This window comes from Colletes latitarsis, chromosome 11, assembly GCF_051014445.1.
Source record: "Colletes latitarsis isolate SP2378_abdomen chromosome 11, iyColLati1, whole genome shotgun sequence".
Classification (NCBI taxonomy): domain Eukaryota; kingdom Metazoa; phylum Arthropoda; class Insecta; order Hymenoptera; family Colletidae; genus Colletes; species Colletes latitarsis.
Genome location: NC_135144.1, coordinates 29,655,423 through 29,671,664, shown reverse-complemented (window position 1 = coordinate 29,671,664; position 16,242 = coordinate 29,655,423). Strand labels below are relative to the sequence as shown.

Here is a 16,242-nt window from a genome sequence, read left to right as displayed (position 1 = left end):
TCGTGAAAAATCAATTTCGAAAAAAGTATACAAATCTTTCATAATTCCCAGAAAATTAATCCGTCTAATAATGGTGACTCACCCTACGAAATTGCAACGACGATTCACTATACGCAGTCAGTACAAAACGTAAACAAAATTAATTTCTTATCGTGAAAAATCAATTTCGAAAAAAGTATAAAAATCTTTTACAATTCCCAGAAAATTAATCCGTCTAATAATGGTGACTCTACGAAATTGCAAGGACGATTCAATATACGCAGTCAGTACAAAATGTAAACAAAATTAATTTCAAAAAAAGTATAAAAATCTTTCATAATTCCCAGAAAATTAGTCCGTCTAATAATGTTGACTCACCCTACGAAATTGTACCGATGGCGGGCAATCTAGGGATGAACGTTGAGTGTCCCTCCGATTGGCTCCCCGTCGCGCTACGTCACTGCGTCGCCTCACACCTGTTGCCCTGGATAGAGCACACCGGTGATACGTCACTGGCCGTAAACTGTTGGCACGGCTCACCTGTTGGCCTCAGCAGTGCCTGGCTAGGTTCTTGAGCGTGCGGTTCCTTTCGCCCGGTCTCTGCTTCGCGGTCGCTTTGGTTATTGTGTTTCCCCCCGGAACGTCTCGCGGGGCACCTTCGCGCGAGAACCTTCGTCGCGAGCTCTCGTCGCAGCCGTGGAAACGTTCGTCGATCCTCCCCGTGCCGGTACCCGGGTGTTTCGCGTCGTTCGGAAACCGTCGGACGACGCCCACGAAACGGAAACCGCCTCCGGGGTAAGAAAAGGAAAAAATCGACGAAGTAATAGGACGGAGGAGACTTTCCACCAGGATTCCTGAACGTCGTGGATCCGAGCCGAGCCGGATTGTATGCAAATACACGGGGAAATATCCGCAACGTAGCTCGCCTCGTCCACCTTTGTCCAGCCTCCGATCGCCGATCGTGTCGTATATTCACGCCGCTGAAGAGGTCCGCACCGAGGCGATCGTGCATACCGCGCGATCGTTTTGCGCACAGGTATTTGGCCAGCATCATTTACTATCTTTCTCCATCGACCGTTGCCACCGAGTAACGAAAATATTCACACACGACACTATACGTCGACATTTTCCCTCGTATCTTGATCGTTTGCGACGACGAGCCGTTTATTAGACCTAAAAAGTATTGAAACTTTTTCTATAAACATCGAAACATGAAAAATGTATATCGTTACTGAGTTAGAAACATATTTGGACGCTCGTACATTCCTGTGGATCGCTAGAGTCTACGTAGATTTATAAAAATTATATTTTATCGTTTCGAGAGACGCGTTATGTTTATAAACATTCCGATCACAGCAAATTCTATGTAACTTCTCAGTTATTGTACCACGGTATTTGGTACGACATAACCTTCGTGTGTTTATGAAATTAACGTATATCTCTAATAAATGACTCATCGCGTTGGAGAAGAATAAAGTAGTAAAGAAGATATAAAGAAAGAAATCTTTGTGTACTATTTATAACCGTCGTGTTTCGGTGTCTCGTGTCTCGTGTCTCGGATCCGACCAGCGAAGGACACGGCACGGTCGAAGATTCCTTGGAAGCGTTCGAGGAAAAAGGAAATCGTATTTGGATTTTGTGTAGCAGCCACGACGGTAGCGAAACTCGAACTGTGCACTGCGGTTTGACCTTCGTGCATTAGTCGATCGCGGTGGAAAATGGGTTTCGTAGAATGCAACGTCGAGTCGTGCGTATTTGTAAACAGTTTCACCGTCTGGTAAGCGTAACGTAACCTTAAAATCACCGATCGCTACAGCAAAGCCATCGAGACACCAAAACGTTCGTTTCTCTCTTCGAAATTTATCGTTAGAAGCACTTGACGATTTCAGTAGGCAAAACTGACGTTTCACTTTCCAAATACGATCAAAAGCACGTTTAGATTTAATATTGCGAGCCATTTCGTTCGACAGTCGCGCGAATAACCTGAATGAGAAGGGATTACGTAACCTAACCAACAAAATTTAATCGAGACCCGTAGAAATCGTAATCGGATAATCTAAATTGAATTCTACCGAATGTTGCAACGTATCGTTACGTACGCGTTGATATAAAACAAATAAAACGGGAGGCACAGAACCGTGTAAAAGGTGAAGTGCAACTGAAATGTTTCTATCAGAATCTAACCTCCATGCAATGTATGTGCATATTTGAGTTCATTCATTCCTTTATAGCGTCTGCGTGTTATACAACGTGCGACCCAAGTTATGCTGCAACCGGGAAAGGAATAACTCTTTCGGTAATAATAAATTGAAAAAAGTTTCTTTCGGTAAATCATTTTTAGAAAATTTCCAAATTCTATTCTGCGTTGACGCAGCCTCGAGAAAGATTCGACTTTTATTTATTTATCCCATATTTGTTAGTTTTATCATTGCGTAATACGCTTGCCTCGCGTATTTATTTATTTTATAACAAGTGTAGCATGGATCACTGACTTCTGATATCTTGATATTAATTGCTTTCCCTTTCACAAGTTGCGCCAAGAGATTCTCTAAATCAATTTATCATGTATTACAACGATTACTGTTACAGAAAGCGAGAGGAAAATAAACTCGTGGCATTTTACATTTTAAAGTAACATTATTCACCGTGTTGATACTTTTATCGGTCACGGAAAACAAGTTGTCTTCTTTAAATGCTTGCAAATGATAAATGTGTAGTTCTTGGGATTTACGCGTGAAGTGCTGAGTCTATTGATCGTATGTGTGCAATCTGGTAGACAAATATTATTATTATTATGGATAAATAGAAAATAGTAATCGTTTAAATAAAATTGGAATTAATCGGGAAGTCTAAAATGTATGAAACTTGACTCTCAGAAGTTTTCAGTAAAATTATATTTTTTTATTTAATTATCGTTTTTCATGCGACGCAAACAAGCTTATACTGTCGCTATAAGCCTAATCGATAAGTAAATTCTGACATTTCCGATAGCATGAACGATGAGGTATAAAATTGTTTTTACAAACTTTGTCCACCAAAATGATCTCCTTCCTCCGTTTACACATTTTCCCGGTGACATAATTTCGTATAGCATAAGCTCTAATTATAGAAGGATATCGCGAGTCATAAAATGATAAGGGGTTATCGCACTTGAGACGATACAAATCGATATTTATCAGCAATCTGTTCTTTTCATTTCGTTAAAATTTTTTTTATTTCGTTTACTTTTTCTACGCGTGTGCGTTTCCGCGCGCTATATTCTCCGGCTGTTATAATCGCTTGAAACACGATAACGCGGTATCGATATCTGCATAAAAGGACACCGACGCGCACGACACTTTTATTTTTCCGCGCTGCAATGCAATATAGGCGACAGAAAGCATAACGGCGTTGCGCGATTTTCTCGCCGTCGAATCTATTTACTTGTGCAAAATTTACTTCGTCAGCGGGATCGGTGAAAGCAATTCCCACAGCACCGTAAGGATTACCATACTTAAACATTTGCCTATAAGCCGTTTCGAACCGGCGCGAAGACCGTTTTTAACGTATGCTAAATGCATCGAGCGTTTGGGTCGCTCGAAACCTGCGCGACCAGCTGGAAAATTTGCTTCTAAATCGATTCCAGTCGCGTTACTCGGTCGATTCGTTATTCGCGCAAAAAAAGAATTAAACAAAAATTACGAAATCGAAACGAAACGGTACGATTTCCCGCGAAATATTCTTCGCGTAAAAATTAATTTCACTTTTTTTTTTTATTCAAGGTCGTTTCAAGATCACGACTTACGATATCGTCGAACTCCAATGAACTCGGGAAGAGATTATTTAAAAAAAGACGAGAAGTTTTTAAAAAATTTTCAAATTTGAGATACGCCTTTGTAAATTTTATTCTGGTATAATTGTTTGCACACTCTGACAGTAACATTTATTGCTTTCCCCAACGTATTGATATTTTTAACATTTATCGATCGTCAGTAAAAATAATACGAAAAATATTTTAGAAGCGTTTAGTTTTGCATTTATGTTATCGTAAGATCGAAAAATGGACGAAACATATTTCGAAATATTGCGTATAATTTTCAGTCCATTATTCGTATACAAGATCGACTTACGTTTGGTTGGAGACGTCACATGTTTACGATGTTATTACGAGAAGATGTAGACTAATCACTGGCACGATGTTTTCTTAGAAAGATTATAGTTTTAATACTAATTCAGTCAACCTTCAGCTCGTACAGATATAGATAAAATAATTCCACGCTCGGTATCGTCAAAATTCGAAAGAATAAACCAGATTAACGAGTCCAAGTATAACCTAACCTAATTGTGACCACGCGGAACCCAACTCATGGTTGAACATAAGCTGATTGGATCCAGATAGCGCGAGGAACAGAGGTCGATTCTCAGATCCAACTCAAGCATAAATTAACCACACTGTGGAACAATGAAGGAATTGTTGAATTCTTTAAAAATATTAAACTACCGAATCGCTAATAACAACTACTTCTATTTTGGTTATAACAGGGCAATTAAGCAAAATAAACAGACTCTTGTTCGAAGACTAATCGCGAGCCATTTTAGAAATTTATTTACTTCCATTTTCTATTACTTCGATCGATTGATAATCTTATAATTTTACCAATTATTATTTTATCGGACAGTTTAAGTAGTGAAGATTTTTGAGGTTAGTTTCTCATTGGATCGCCATTTTAGAAATCTATGTACTTCCATTTTCTATTACTTCGATCGATTGATAATTAATGTTATAATTTTACCAATTATTTTATTGGACAGTTTAAGTAGTGAAGATTTTTGAGATTAGTTTCTCATTGGACCGCCATTTTAGAATTCTATTTACTTCCATTTTCTATTGCTTCGATCTATTGATAAATAATGTTATAATTTTACCAATTACTTATCGGACAGTTTACGTAGTGGAGATTTTTGAGGTTAGTTTCTCATTGGATCGCCATTTTAGAAATCTGTTTACTTCCATTTTCTATTGCTTCGATCGATTGATAATTAATCTTATAATTTTACCAATTATTTTATCGGACAGTTTAAGTAGCGGAGATTTTTGAGGTTAGTTTCTCATTGGATCGCCATTTTAGAAATCTATGTACTTCCATTTTCTATTACTTCGATCGATTGATAATTAATGTTATAATTTTACCAATTATTTTATCGGACAGTTTACGTAGTGGAGATTTTTGAGGTTAGTTTCTCATTGGATCGCCATAAAGAATCGCCAGACTACACAATCGCCAGACTACACAATCGCCCTACGCATGAAACTAACCTAAAAAAATAGCGTCCAATTTTGTCCTCTCTCGAAAACTGTTTCTGATAGTTGGCACGTTGCAAGAACGAAAGTCTCGGTGGTCGACGCTTTTTGTTTCGTTTGCAAACACTCGGGGAAAGCTAGAAAACTAGCGTGTTTTACGGAACGAGCTCCTTAACGCTGAGAACAAAAAGTTAAACGACAACAAAAGTAACCGTGTATCATGGATTCGAGGAGTCAACGCATAAACGCTCGTTTCAGACTTTTCTGCCAAATAAACGAATAGATTTACGAGTCTATAAAATTTATTTTAGAACAGAGGAAAAGGTTAGGCCATTATATTCGTTTATTTAGTTTGGAAAGTATATTTAAACAAACGACGCGTGCCACGATATTTCTCGATAGAAAAATATTTATTATTTGTGGCAGGTCGTGACGATAAGATAATAGAAATTTTCAAGTGTCCCTCGAATTTATCATTCATGGATCGATGCATAAACAGTGAAAGCCTGGAACGCGAGTCGTTCAGCGAAGAAGCATCGATCCATCGTCGAGAATTTTAAATCCCTATCCGACCAGATATGGAAAGGAGTTATCGGGAAAACTTCTTAAGGAAAGAGATAACGGTTCGTAGATACGGCATAGATATTTGATATGGTTAGAAATTGTGCAGATACCGCTGTGGACGCAACGGGCAAATGCATTCGAACGAGAACGTGTTTGTTGATATTTGTCGCCTTCGCGTTCTGAAAATCTTTTCGCTCGTTTTACGCCAAGTGTTTACTGTTACTGTTTTCTATGCCACGCTAACTGTCGTGGAAATCGAACGATGTCTACGGATCACGACGCAGAAAGTAAGTTATTTTCCGTCGCTGTAATTAATTTTCATTCGTCAAATCTAAAAGTTACGGATTGGAAATAAAATTAGTTTCTGTAAGATGCGTTGGTTTCACGTTAGATAGAAAATAAGGGGACGCCCCTATACACATGACTGGTACTGTTATATAAATGCAGCTGTCCCCGAAGCAGAACATTCTAGAAACTAGCGAATTTCCGAAGATGACACAAAGGTCGTAAAATTTTATTCAAGAACTTTGTCAATATTGACTAAACTGTCGTTCCTTGTCAATTGCATTTATTCACAATCGTAGCGGTTACTTCCATGCTACAATGTTTAAAAATAGACTGAACGTAAGCGCGAATATCCCCTAGAGGGATTAAGAAGAATGTATTATGAATAATTAAAATTACGACTTGGACATCTGCTACGTAAATATCGATTTTACGTCCTTTTTATTACGTGTATGACAACGTAGAAGTTTCTAACCTTCTCATCTTACGAGAAATATTTTTCTTCGACAGGAGAATTTCAATTTTGTAGGTTATATCGTGTATGCCCTCTAGTAGTAGCTAGTGACAGCTGCGATCTATCTAACGCCAACGTAGAATTTTCTAACCTTTTTAACTTACAAGAAACATCTTCCTTCAGCAGCAGAATATTGTAGGTTATGTCCTTCCGCCAACGTAGAATTTTCTAAACTTTTTAACTTACGAGAAATACTTTTCTTCGACAGGAGAATTTCAAATTTTGTAGGTTATATCGTGTATGCCCTCTAGTAGTAGCTAGTGACAGCTGCGATCTATCTAACGCCAACGTAGAATTTTCTAACCTTTTTAACTTACGAGAAACATCTTCCTTCAGCAGCAGAATATTGTAGGTTATGTCCTTCCGCCAACGTAGAATTTTCTAACCTTTTTAACTTACGAGAAATACTTTTCTTCGACAGGAGAATTTCAATTTTGTAGGTTATATCGTGTATGCCCTCTAGTAGTAGCTAGTGACAGCTGCGATCTATCTAACGCCAACGTAGAATTTTCTAACCTTTTTAACTTACGAGAAACATCTTCCTTCAGCAGCAGAATATTGTAGGTTATGTCCTTCCGTCAACGTAGAATTTTCTAACCTTTTTAACTTACGAGAAACATCGTCCTTCAGCAGCAGAATATTGTAGGTTATGTCCTTCCGCCAACGTAGAATTTTCTAACCTTTTTAACTTACGAGAAACATCTTCCTTCAGCAGCAGAATATTGTAGGTTATGTCCTTTATACACACTACTAGCGACATCAGCATACCACCTAGCGTGAACTTATTCTTCCTGCCTAAATAGGATGTCTGGAGAGTGTATACCATATGTCATTATATTTTTTTTTATTATAAATATAAGAAAGTCACAATCTTTTCTTCGAGTCTTCTTCTCACTTTTCAGTTATACAGGGTCTTCGAACAACGCAGGGAAAAATTTTAATGGGGGATTCTAGAGGCCAAAATAAGACGAAAATCAAGAATACCAATTTGTTGATGGAGGCTTCGTTAGAAAGTTATTAATGTTTAAAGTTCCGCCAGTACTGAATTTTTTTCTCGAAAATGCGCAATATTTCGGGGGTATGTCTGTTCACCAAAAATGATTGCAATTGACCCCCGCAGCTGAAAATAATTTTTTCAAAACGATTTGAAATTTTTTAATTTTGTCGAAAAATTTCACACCTTCTCGAATTTTTTTCTAAGAAATGACTAGGATTTCGGGGGTATGTGTAATGACCAAAAATGATTGTAATTGACCTCCGCAACCGAAAATAATTTTTCCAGAAGGATTTGAAATTCTTTTTTTTCATCCAAAAATTTAGGCATCTAATTAGATTTTCGGTAAGGAATTTTTTTCTCGAAAGTGCATAGGAATTCGAGGATATGTGTAAGGACCAAAAACGCTTATAATTGACCCCTCTAACTAAATATAATTTTTTTTGTATGATTTGAAATTTTTTAATTTTATCGAAAAGTTTCACACGTTCTCGAATTTTTTTCTCGAAAGTGGATAGGAATTCAGGAATATGTCTATTCACCAAAAATGCTTATAATTGACCCCCGCAACCGAAAATAATTTTTCCAGAACGATTTGAAATTTTTGAATTTAATTGTTAATAACTTTTTAACGAAGCCTCCATCGACAAATCGGTATTCTTGACTTTCGTCTTATTTTGGCCTCCAGAATCCCCCATTAAAATTTTTCCCAGGCCTGGCCGAACACCCTGTATATCTCAAAAAATATCGTCAGCCAGCATCGTTAAAGTCGATTTTTACGGGAACGATTATTTTTCTGAAATTGTACCCGACGTGTTTGCTCGCTATATTCGCTATAAAGTAAGAACGAGTGGTCGATGAAAGGGGCGTGGTCGTTGACGGGTACGTTTGCCTTAGGGGGGAGACAGTACGGATCGCGAATCGCGGGTACTCGGTGGATTTTTCTGTCGGCACCGTTACGTTCCGTTTTTTTCTCGCTCCACCAACACCGACGATGAGAGTCTGACTCTTTACGCGTCACGACTGCGGCAGTAGTCAAACAATGGCGAGAGAAATTACGGTGCTGAATGTCGTGAGAAACTCCTAGCGCGCCGTTGGCTCATTGTCAGACGCGAGTCTCGTAATTGGCAAGGTGGTTCGGATCTTGGTTCTCTTTATTTTGCGCCGCGAGAGTTTCGTCATTTGTAACCAAAGTCGAAAGGAAACCGCAGGAACGGAATTCCTTTTCAAACTTCCCGCGCGCGCAGCGCCGCCATTGGTGGTTTCCACTCAAACGAACTTTTGCGTGCGGAATGTCCCACTTCGAAGCAGCTGTGCAACACGTATGGCATCTGTGTAACAGTACCAGCCATGTGCACAGGGACGCCTCCACGTTTCCCATCTATACGATATATTTTTCAAACGAATGCTATTCTTTTAATTTACTCGATTAGAATTATTTAACTTTAACGGAGGTTAAGAAATATTTTTCTCAGAGATTTCTCGACTCGTCTACTTACTTTGAGTAGCTTCGAATTGTTTATCGAGTCGTAAATGGTGACAAAAAATAATTTACGATGATTTATATAGCCTTCTGTCATCGTTCTGAACGGAAATGTATTCTGGGTTCTTCGAACGTAAAAAACTTGTCTGCGTTTGACGTTGTCATCACTGTTGAATCAGTTGTTTTATTTGTGTAAAGTCGAAGCATGGAACGAAGGACTCTGTACACATTGGGTGAATTGTAGTTCTCGATAACGTGGTCAAATCTGAACTATTATTCTTCTAACTGGTCATTTGCGAGCTGATATACAAAAGCCAGAGATAATGGCGGTCGAATCTCGCCTGCCTGAGGTCTCCACGGACTCGAAAGCAAAAAAGAATTCTCTTAGCGTGAAAAACGCAGAGTGATCGTCAAAATTATTATACTCGCGTACGCGGCGGTAACGGTAGCACTGTCCTAACTGAGAAGGATTGCAACAAGAAAAAGTCATCTTCCACCTAAGAGCACTGCAACCGGTTTTTTTAGAGCAACAGATGGCAAAATTTCAGCATTTGCTACATTTTATCGGTCGTCTCGTTTAGAAAAATATTCAAATCGAAGATGAAAATTTTATAATTATAAAAATTATAAAAGAAATTTCCCTCAGCGAACTTTTACTTCGTTTCGTTATTTATTTTCTTTCCTTTTTCTATGAAAAATTGCTATGTCATAAATTACTAGTTACCGGTGACTAGTTACCAATAATTTAATATTTCTACGTTTTGTCACGGACTTAGCTGGACTTATCGGTTAGGCTTATCTAGAAAATCCAGCCTGAGGCGCGACGCCATTAATTCGTTTCAACGCTCCATTAAGTAATACATATAATAATTGAAAAGTTGCGTTTGAAATCGTCGAATGCAAATAGACCCAAGTAGAGCATAAAGGGCAAGAAATGGATATAACGTTTATTAAATAGTTTCTCTTGGAACTCTCTTTGACTAATTATATACCATCGAGTCATTGGAAACGTTCAATAATCTATAATAATGGGCTTGGATGAAAGTCGTAACCGTTTTTTAAATGGAAAAGAAATAATAAAATTTTCAGTTTTATTTACAGCTTTTTTCAAGATCTTCGATTTGAGATTATACAGAAAATCGAAGGTAAAACAAAAATTGTCTCTGGATGCGAAATGTGGTTCAAGATGGCGGATCTTCGAACCAGTTGGAATTGTAGATTGTTTTGTAATACGATCGTGATTATTTTTTACGTTATTTATTATGATTCATCCTCGTTTTTTAAAAATAATAATTCGTCCACGAGGTGGTTACGGAGGAAATCGAGACCTGGAGGGTTGGTGTGGAGCGAAACGAGTAAACCATAAAATTGTTGTCGCATGAGTGCACCGATGAACCGAAAACTCGTCCGCCAACGTTATATCTGCATGGCCGATTTAGGTACGCGCTCGTCACGAATGGAAAATTGTTGTAGGATACGCATGATCGCCCCATACAATAACTAAATATATTCGCTGTTTAATTGTGAAACGCTGCCCCGACTCTGCGGATTCAATTCCAAACGAAACAAGGTTAAGAATAATGCAACGTCAAAATCGACAGTGCAAAGATATATGGACTCTATAACCTTTGAAATTTTGACAAAAAAATATTTTTTGAAAATTTTATTGCACATCTCCTGGACTAAAGAAACAGTACAAAATTTGATGCCTGCGATTCTTAGTGATATTTTGACAAAAAAACAGTGAAAAATGTGATGTATTCAATTTTTGTGTTAGGGCACCCTGTACAATTTTTTTATTTAAGCTAATCTGTCCTATTTTGGCTACCATTTTGTACTAAATGGCAAGAGGAAAAAAATTGACACTAAATATTGGAATAATTGCAAGTTTCCTTTTTATTCTAGGGCAGTTTAATTTGGGAGGGAGGGGGTAAGCTGCACCAAATATTAAATTTAAGACAGTTATATCTCTTGGATTATTCCAAGAAGGATTTGTTAGTATCCTTAAATTAGAAGTCCTTGAAATTGCAGGATCAGACCTTTCTGGGATGTTTGCATGTAGGACGTATCGCCTAAGCTCCTAACTATCACGCCCACCATACTAAACGAACTAATAACGAGTTCCAGATTACAAAGAGGTCCTGGTGCCATTAAGTGCTGATAATATCAATGGTAAAAATATCCTCCCGGTTTATTACACGCATTTCCCAGGCGTTGTTTTCCTTCTTTTTTTTCGCCTTGAAACGAAGGTTCCATAAAAGCACGATTATGCGTACGAGCGTTTACGAGGCAATTAGAATGCTCGTATCGCGTTATCTTTCGGCGTTCGAAACTGGCAAAGACTAGGTTAGGTTCTCGAAGGTCCGCGAGACATATGTCGTGAATCGAGACGACGCGGATGGGAGAAAGACGCACGAGAGGAAGGAGATCGAACAGGAAATTCATTGTGGAAAACCATCACGGTTTAATCGTTCCAACACGTAATAGGAAGGAATTGCAAATGAAGTTCTTAAGGACTACGCTGATCTCGAAGCAGTCGGTGATGACACAAATGCAAATGGCCGCGGAACGTAGATGGGTTTCCTCAAAATTTGGTCGGCTCGTAATTCTCTTTTAGCGCAAAGAATTTTTTTACGAACATTCTTGATCGGTTCTGGTCGCTTTTTTATTATTTATGGCAACGCACGGGGAGCAGAAAAATGTATATAACCTGCAAAACGCAAAGTGTCGAATCGATGTATTAAATAGTTTTTTTGTTGTAAAATTCCAAGCATAAATAGACTTTTAACGATACCAACGATGGTAGTTGGACGTTGATGGTATTGCATTTTTCGAATTTACATTATTTCTTGGATGGAACAGAAATAAATATCGCTTGCTACGAAGACGTTTCGCTGTGTTTATCCAAGTGTCGCGTACCGTAATCCGCTTGGTTATCGAGTGGCGGCCATTTTTGTGTTTCGACTGCTTCGGTTGAAGTGTTTGTAAACAGAGATTCGTGGATCGTGCACGGCCATGACAGCTTTATGGTGAACATAATTTCCAACGAGCATTTCCAGCCCCTTATAATCTTCAATTTATAAATATACAGATCTATGGTAATTAAATACAGTGATTATATTTGAAAGTTTAAATAAAAATTCTATTTTTATTCTAATTTACTCCAAAGTCAGTTCAGATTAAAACGTTTATATGAATTTTAATTATTCGTCTGTCGCGCGAGTGGCCTTATTTCTAATGCCATAATTCCTGAAGACGGATCTCATTTATAAAGATACCACCAGTATTTTATTATTCAACCATAACTCCTAGCGAGCACTTCTGCGATCTTATCGCTTTGGTGCTGCGAAATTCCTGCTCGACACACAACACAGTTCACCTTTCGCGTAGAATCCGATGATACTAAATTCCAACCTTAGAATTACCTTAGAATAGAAACCGGAAACCCTCGCGATGTGGTCTGGATTTTCTTTTCTAGAAAACATTTCACGGAATTGAAGTGGATTTGAATTTATTTGCAATCTCGACGACTAATTGCCCCCTCCTCCTCCCCGAAAAAGATTCTGTATCTGGGGATAATTTCGTCGTTTGAAATAAATTGCAAAAAAAAATATTGAAACATTTTTTTAATTTTAGGGAAGTCATTTTTCGAAAAATTATGGTGTAAAAGAGGGGAATAGTGTGCCGGAAGCGTCGCTGCGCTTCCGAAAACAGCGACACCTTACTTTTGCTGAAACTAACTATAGAAGTCGAAAAGGTTATTACGATTTCGTGGTAAAACATTGATGGCCGTTGCAATTTATCTTCCGGAACGAGCATTTAAACTGTAGACGCGTAACAAAGTTTACTTGTTGGTGAAAATATCTCGAACAATCAGTGGCAAGATCTAAAATAAACGTTTAAAACCGTAATTTATGTGCGCGCGAAGGAGGTATAGAATAATTATAGTATACATCAAGAAACCAGACGCGAAGGAAATTAATTCGGACAGACTCGTTATTACATACGCCTACGTATTTTTTAATTTATCAGCATCGCTTATTTCGTTGAAACAAGATTTAGCAGAAATTCTCAAAAACGTATTTTATTAAATAAAAATAGAACTTGATATTAATAATCTGATTTTGTGTTTAAAATTTTTACAATCGTTTCGATTCTGTTTTTAAAAATTGCTTCCATAGGGATTTAGTAAAAAATCTCACTTAAGAAATATTTATTGCGATCGTCGGAGTCGAAGAAATAATGTGATATAGTCATTACTTGATCGTTGACACATGACTGTGGGGGCGGAGTCACCTAATTTAAAAGTGATATCAGTTTCAGATAGCATAACACGCGTTGGTCCTTTGACAAACTTAGAGTGGTTATACCCATGGGAAAAATTTTAATGGGGGATTCTAGAGGTCGAAACAAGACGAAAATCAAGAATACCAATTTCTTGATGGAGGCTTCGTTAAAAAGTTATTAACATTTAAAGTTCCGCTCGTACTGAATTTTTTTCTCGAAAATGCGTAAGATTTCGGGGGTATGTCTATTCACCAAAAATGATTGTAATTGACCCCCACAGCTAACAATATTTTTTTCAGAACGATTTCAAATAGTTTAATTTCGTCGAAAAATTTCACAACTTCTCGAATTTTTTTCTAGACAGTGGATAGGATTTCGGGGGTATGCCTATTCACCAAAAATGATTGCAATTGACCCCTGCAACCGAAAATAATTTTTTAAGAGTGATTTGAAAATTTTATTTTTCACCGAAAAATTTCAACACCTACCCTATTATTTTTCTCGAAAGTGGATAGGATTTCGAAGGTATGTGTAATAACCAAAAATGATTGTAATTGACCCCCGCAACCAAATATAATTTTTCTAGAACGATTTGAAATTTTTTAATTTTATCGAAAAGTTTTGAACCTACACGAATTTTTTTCTCGAAAGTGAGTAGGATTTCGTTTATTTGCTCGACGATTTCGTTTGTAAACGTTAACGGATAATCGACGTGAGCGCCCTCTATGAATCGATGCCTACAGTTTAGTTAAATTATAGGTTAGTTGGCTCTGAACGATATCGGAAAATGCAATCGTCGCGTTCGTTAATAACGTGTGCTTAAATACGGTCAACCCTGGGAAAAATTTTAATGGGGGATTCTAGAGGCCAAAATAAGACGAAAATCAATAATACCAATTTGTTGATGAGGGCCTCGTTAAAAAGTTATTAACGTTCCAAGTTCCGACCGTATTGAATTTTTTTCTCGAAACTGTGTAGGATTTCGGGGGTATGTCTATTGACCAAAAATTATTGTAATTGACCCCCGCAACTAAAAATAATTTTTCCAAGACGATTCGAAATTCTTTTTTTTTACCTAAAACTTTCAGTACTTACTTGAATTTTTTTCTCAAAACTGTGTAGGATTTCGGGGGTATGTGTATTCACCAAAAATGATTGTAATTGACCCCCACAACCGAAAATAATTTTTCCAGAACGATTTGAAATTGTTAAATTTAATTGTTAATAACTTTTTAACGAAGCCTCCATCAACAAATTAGTATTCTTGATTTTCGTCTTATTTTTGCCTCTAGAATCCTGCATTTAAATTTTTCCCAGGGTTGGCTGAACACCCTGTATAATTAAATTACATTTTAGAATAATTAATTATGATTTTCCAAGAATCCGTAACTTAATTTGGAAAACGTTGCTCGAGGGGATACGTTATATAAAATAGATTCTTTTCCTTGCCGTTTTATGATGTTGTAACGATAGCATGAAGCGCTCGAAATGCCATTTGATACCGCAAGATTAACATAACCTCGTAAAATAATCGCGTTGAGCGTGCCAATGGATAAGGTTTATATATTCTCCACGAATACCAAGAGGTGGTAAAGTTTTTAGAGATGGTATATTTTACGACACGCGATGTTATTCGTTTTAACAATTCCAAAATGGAAATTTCGTCCCCAATGGCGTCGATTGCAACGAAGATACATATTCTATTCATGCCCATAAAATATACTAACAAAAGTTTGTTAAAATCATGTAAAGAACAAGTACCCTAAAAATCTACATAATTATATTACCAAAACGTTTCAGAAAGGTACTGACCAATTTACAGAAGAATTAAACTCAATTTGATATTCCTACATTAAAATTAATTAACTTTCATTTCTTCGGAATGGCCTAAATAAGTACAAAACTAAGATGACAGACTATAGAGCCAACAGCGCTCTTACGTAAGGTGTTCCAGAATAATTAAGATGTTTCATTATGCCTAATGAATACACAGGCCACGCGTTATAGCGAGGAACTTCGCGATACAATTTTTGCACGAAACCATAACGGTTGTCACGTGTCGAATTACTTACTATAAAAAATTCTAAAACCAGAGATTCGATGTTAATGTCGAAAATGTATAAAAAAATGAAATAATTTCACTGATCATTTCCCCGGCGATTGTACGGTAATGAAATCGCAATAAAACTAGTTTTACTCCCAAGTTCGGTTCGTTGAGGCTCCACAGTTCGGTTGCTAGCGTGAAGATGGCCGTAGAGAAGCAAATAAACACGGGACACGCTTTTCCCACTCTCGTCAAACAGCCACGATCTAGTTCGAGCGCGTACTGGTCTCCGATAACCGAGAATTACGTTTAACGAGACTCCGCGAGTTTCGTTCGGGGCCCATCGATGCAGTCTCCATTTATAGCGTCGTGACATCAATTTGCGCTCATGCAAATACTCTTTATCATTAACATAACCGATGCTGGCAGATAGAATCGGTTGTCGTTCGCGTCTGGTTGCGTAATAAGGAAAGTACAAGGAGCGTGTGCGCGTTGAATGGTCATCGAGAATGAGCGACCGACGAAACACACGGGTCCTCCGTGCGAAAAATCCACACGACGGACGCGAAGGAATGCAGCGCCACGCGCGTAGAAAGCACCAACAAACGTAAATATAACGCTTTACAGCTCGTTGAGCGTTAAATTACCGAAGTTAATTACACCGTACACGAAACCCGTCGGGGCAACGTGCTCGTCCGTAAACTCGATAGACATTTTTCCCCCCGTACACTTCCGATCGGAACGGATCGGTATGAATTATTTATCGGAACGATCCATCTCTCGATTGTAATTATCGGTATAAAAATAAACA

The 16,242-nt window shown here is 37.8% G+C and overlaps 1 protein-coding gene across 8 annotated transcripts in view; it reads left to right on the top strand.

The window, feature by feature from the left end:
- Nucleotides 1–551: 551 nt before the first annotated feature.
- Nucleotides 552–16,242, top strand: part of LOC143347700 (echinoderm microtubule-associated protein-like 2) — a 56,560-nt gene continuing 40,869 nt past the window's right edge. For 6 of the 8 annotated variants that reach the window (XM_076777132.1, XM_076777130.1, XM_076777133.1 and 3 more), the window contains exon 1: nucleotides 6,072–6,111. In XM_076777132.1, the coding sequence (XP_076633247.1) occupies nucleotides 6,087–6,111 (25 nt within the window). In that variant the 5' untranslated portion in view covers nucleotides 6,072–6,086. Of the gene's footprint in view, nucleotides 1,016–6,071; nucleotides 6,112–16,242 lie in introns of those variants that run through there. The other 2 variants (XM_076777128.1, XM_076777131.1) reach the window with 1 other exon arrangement.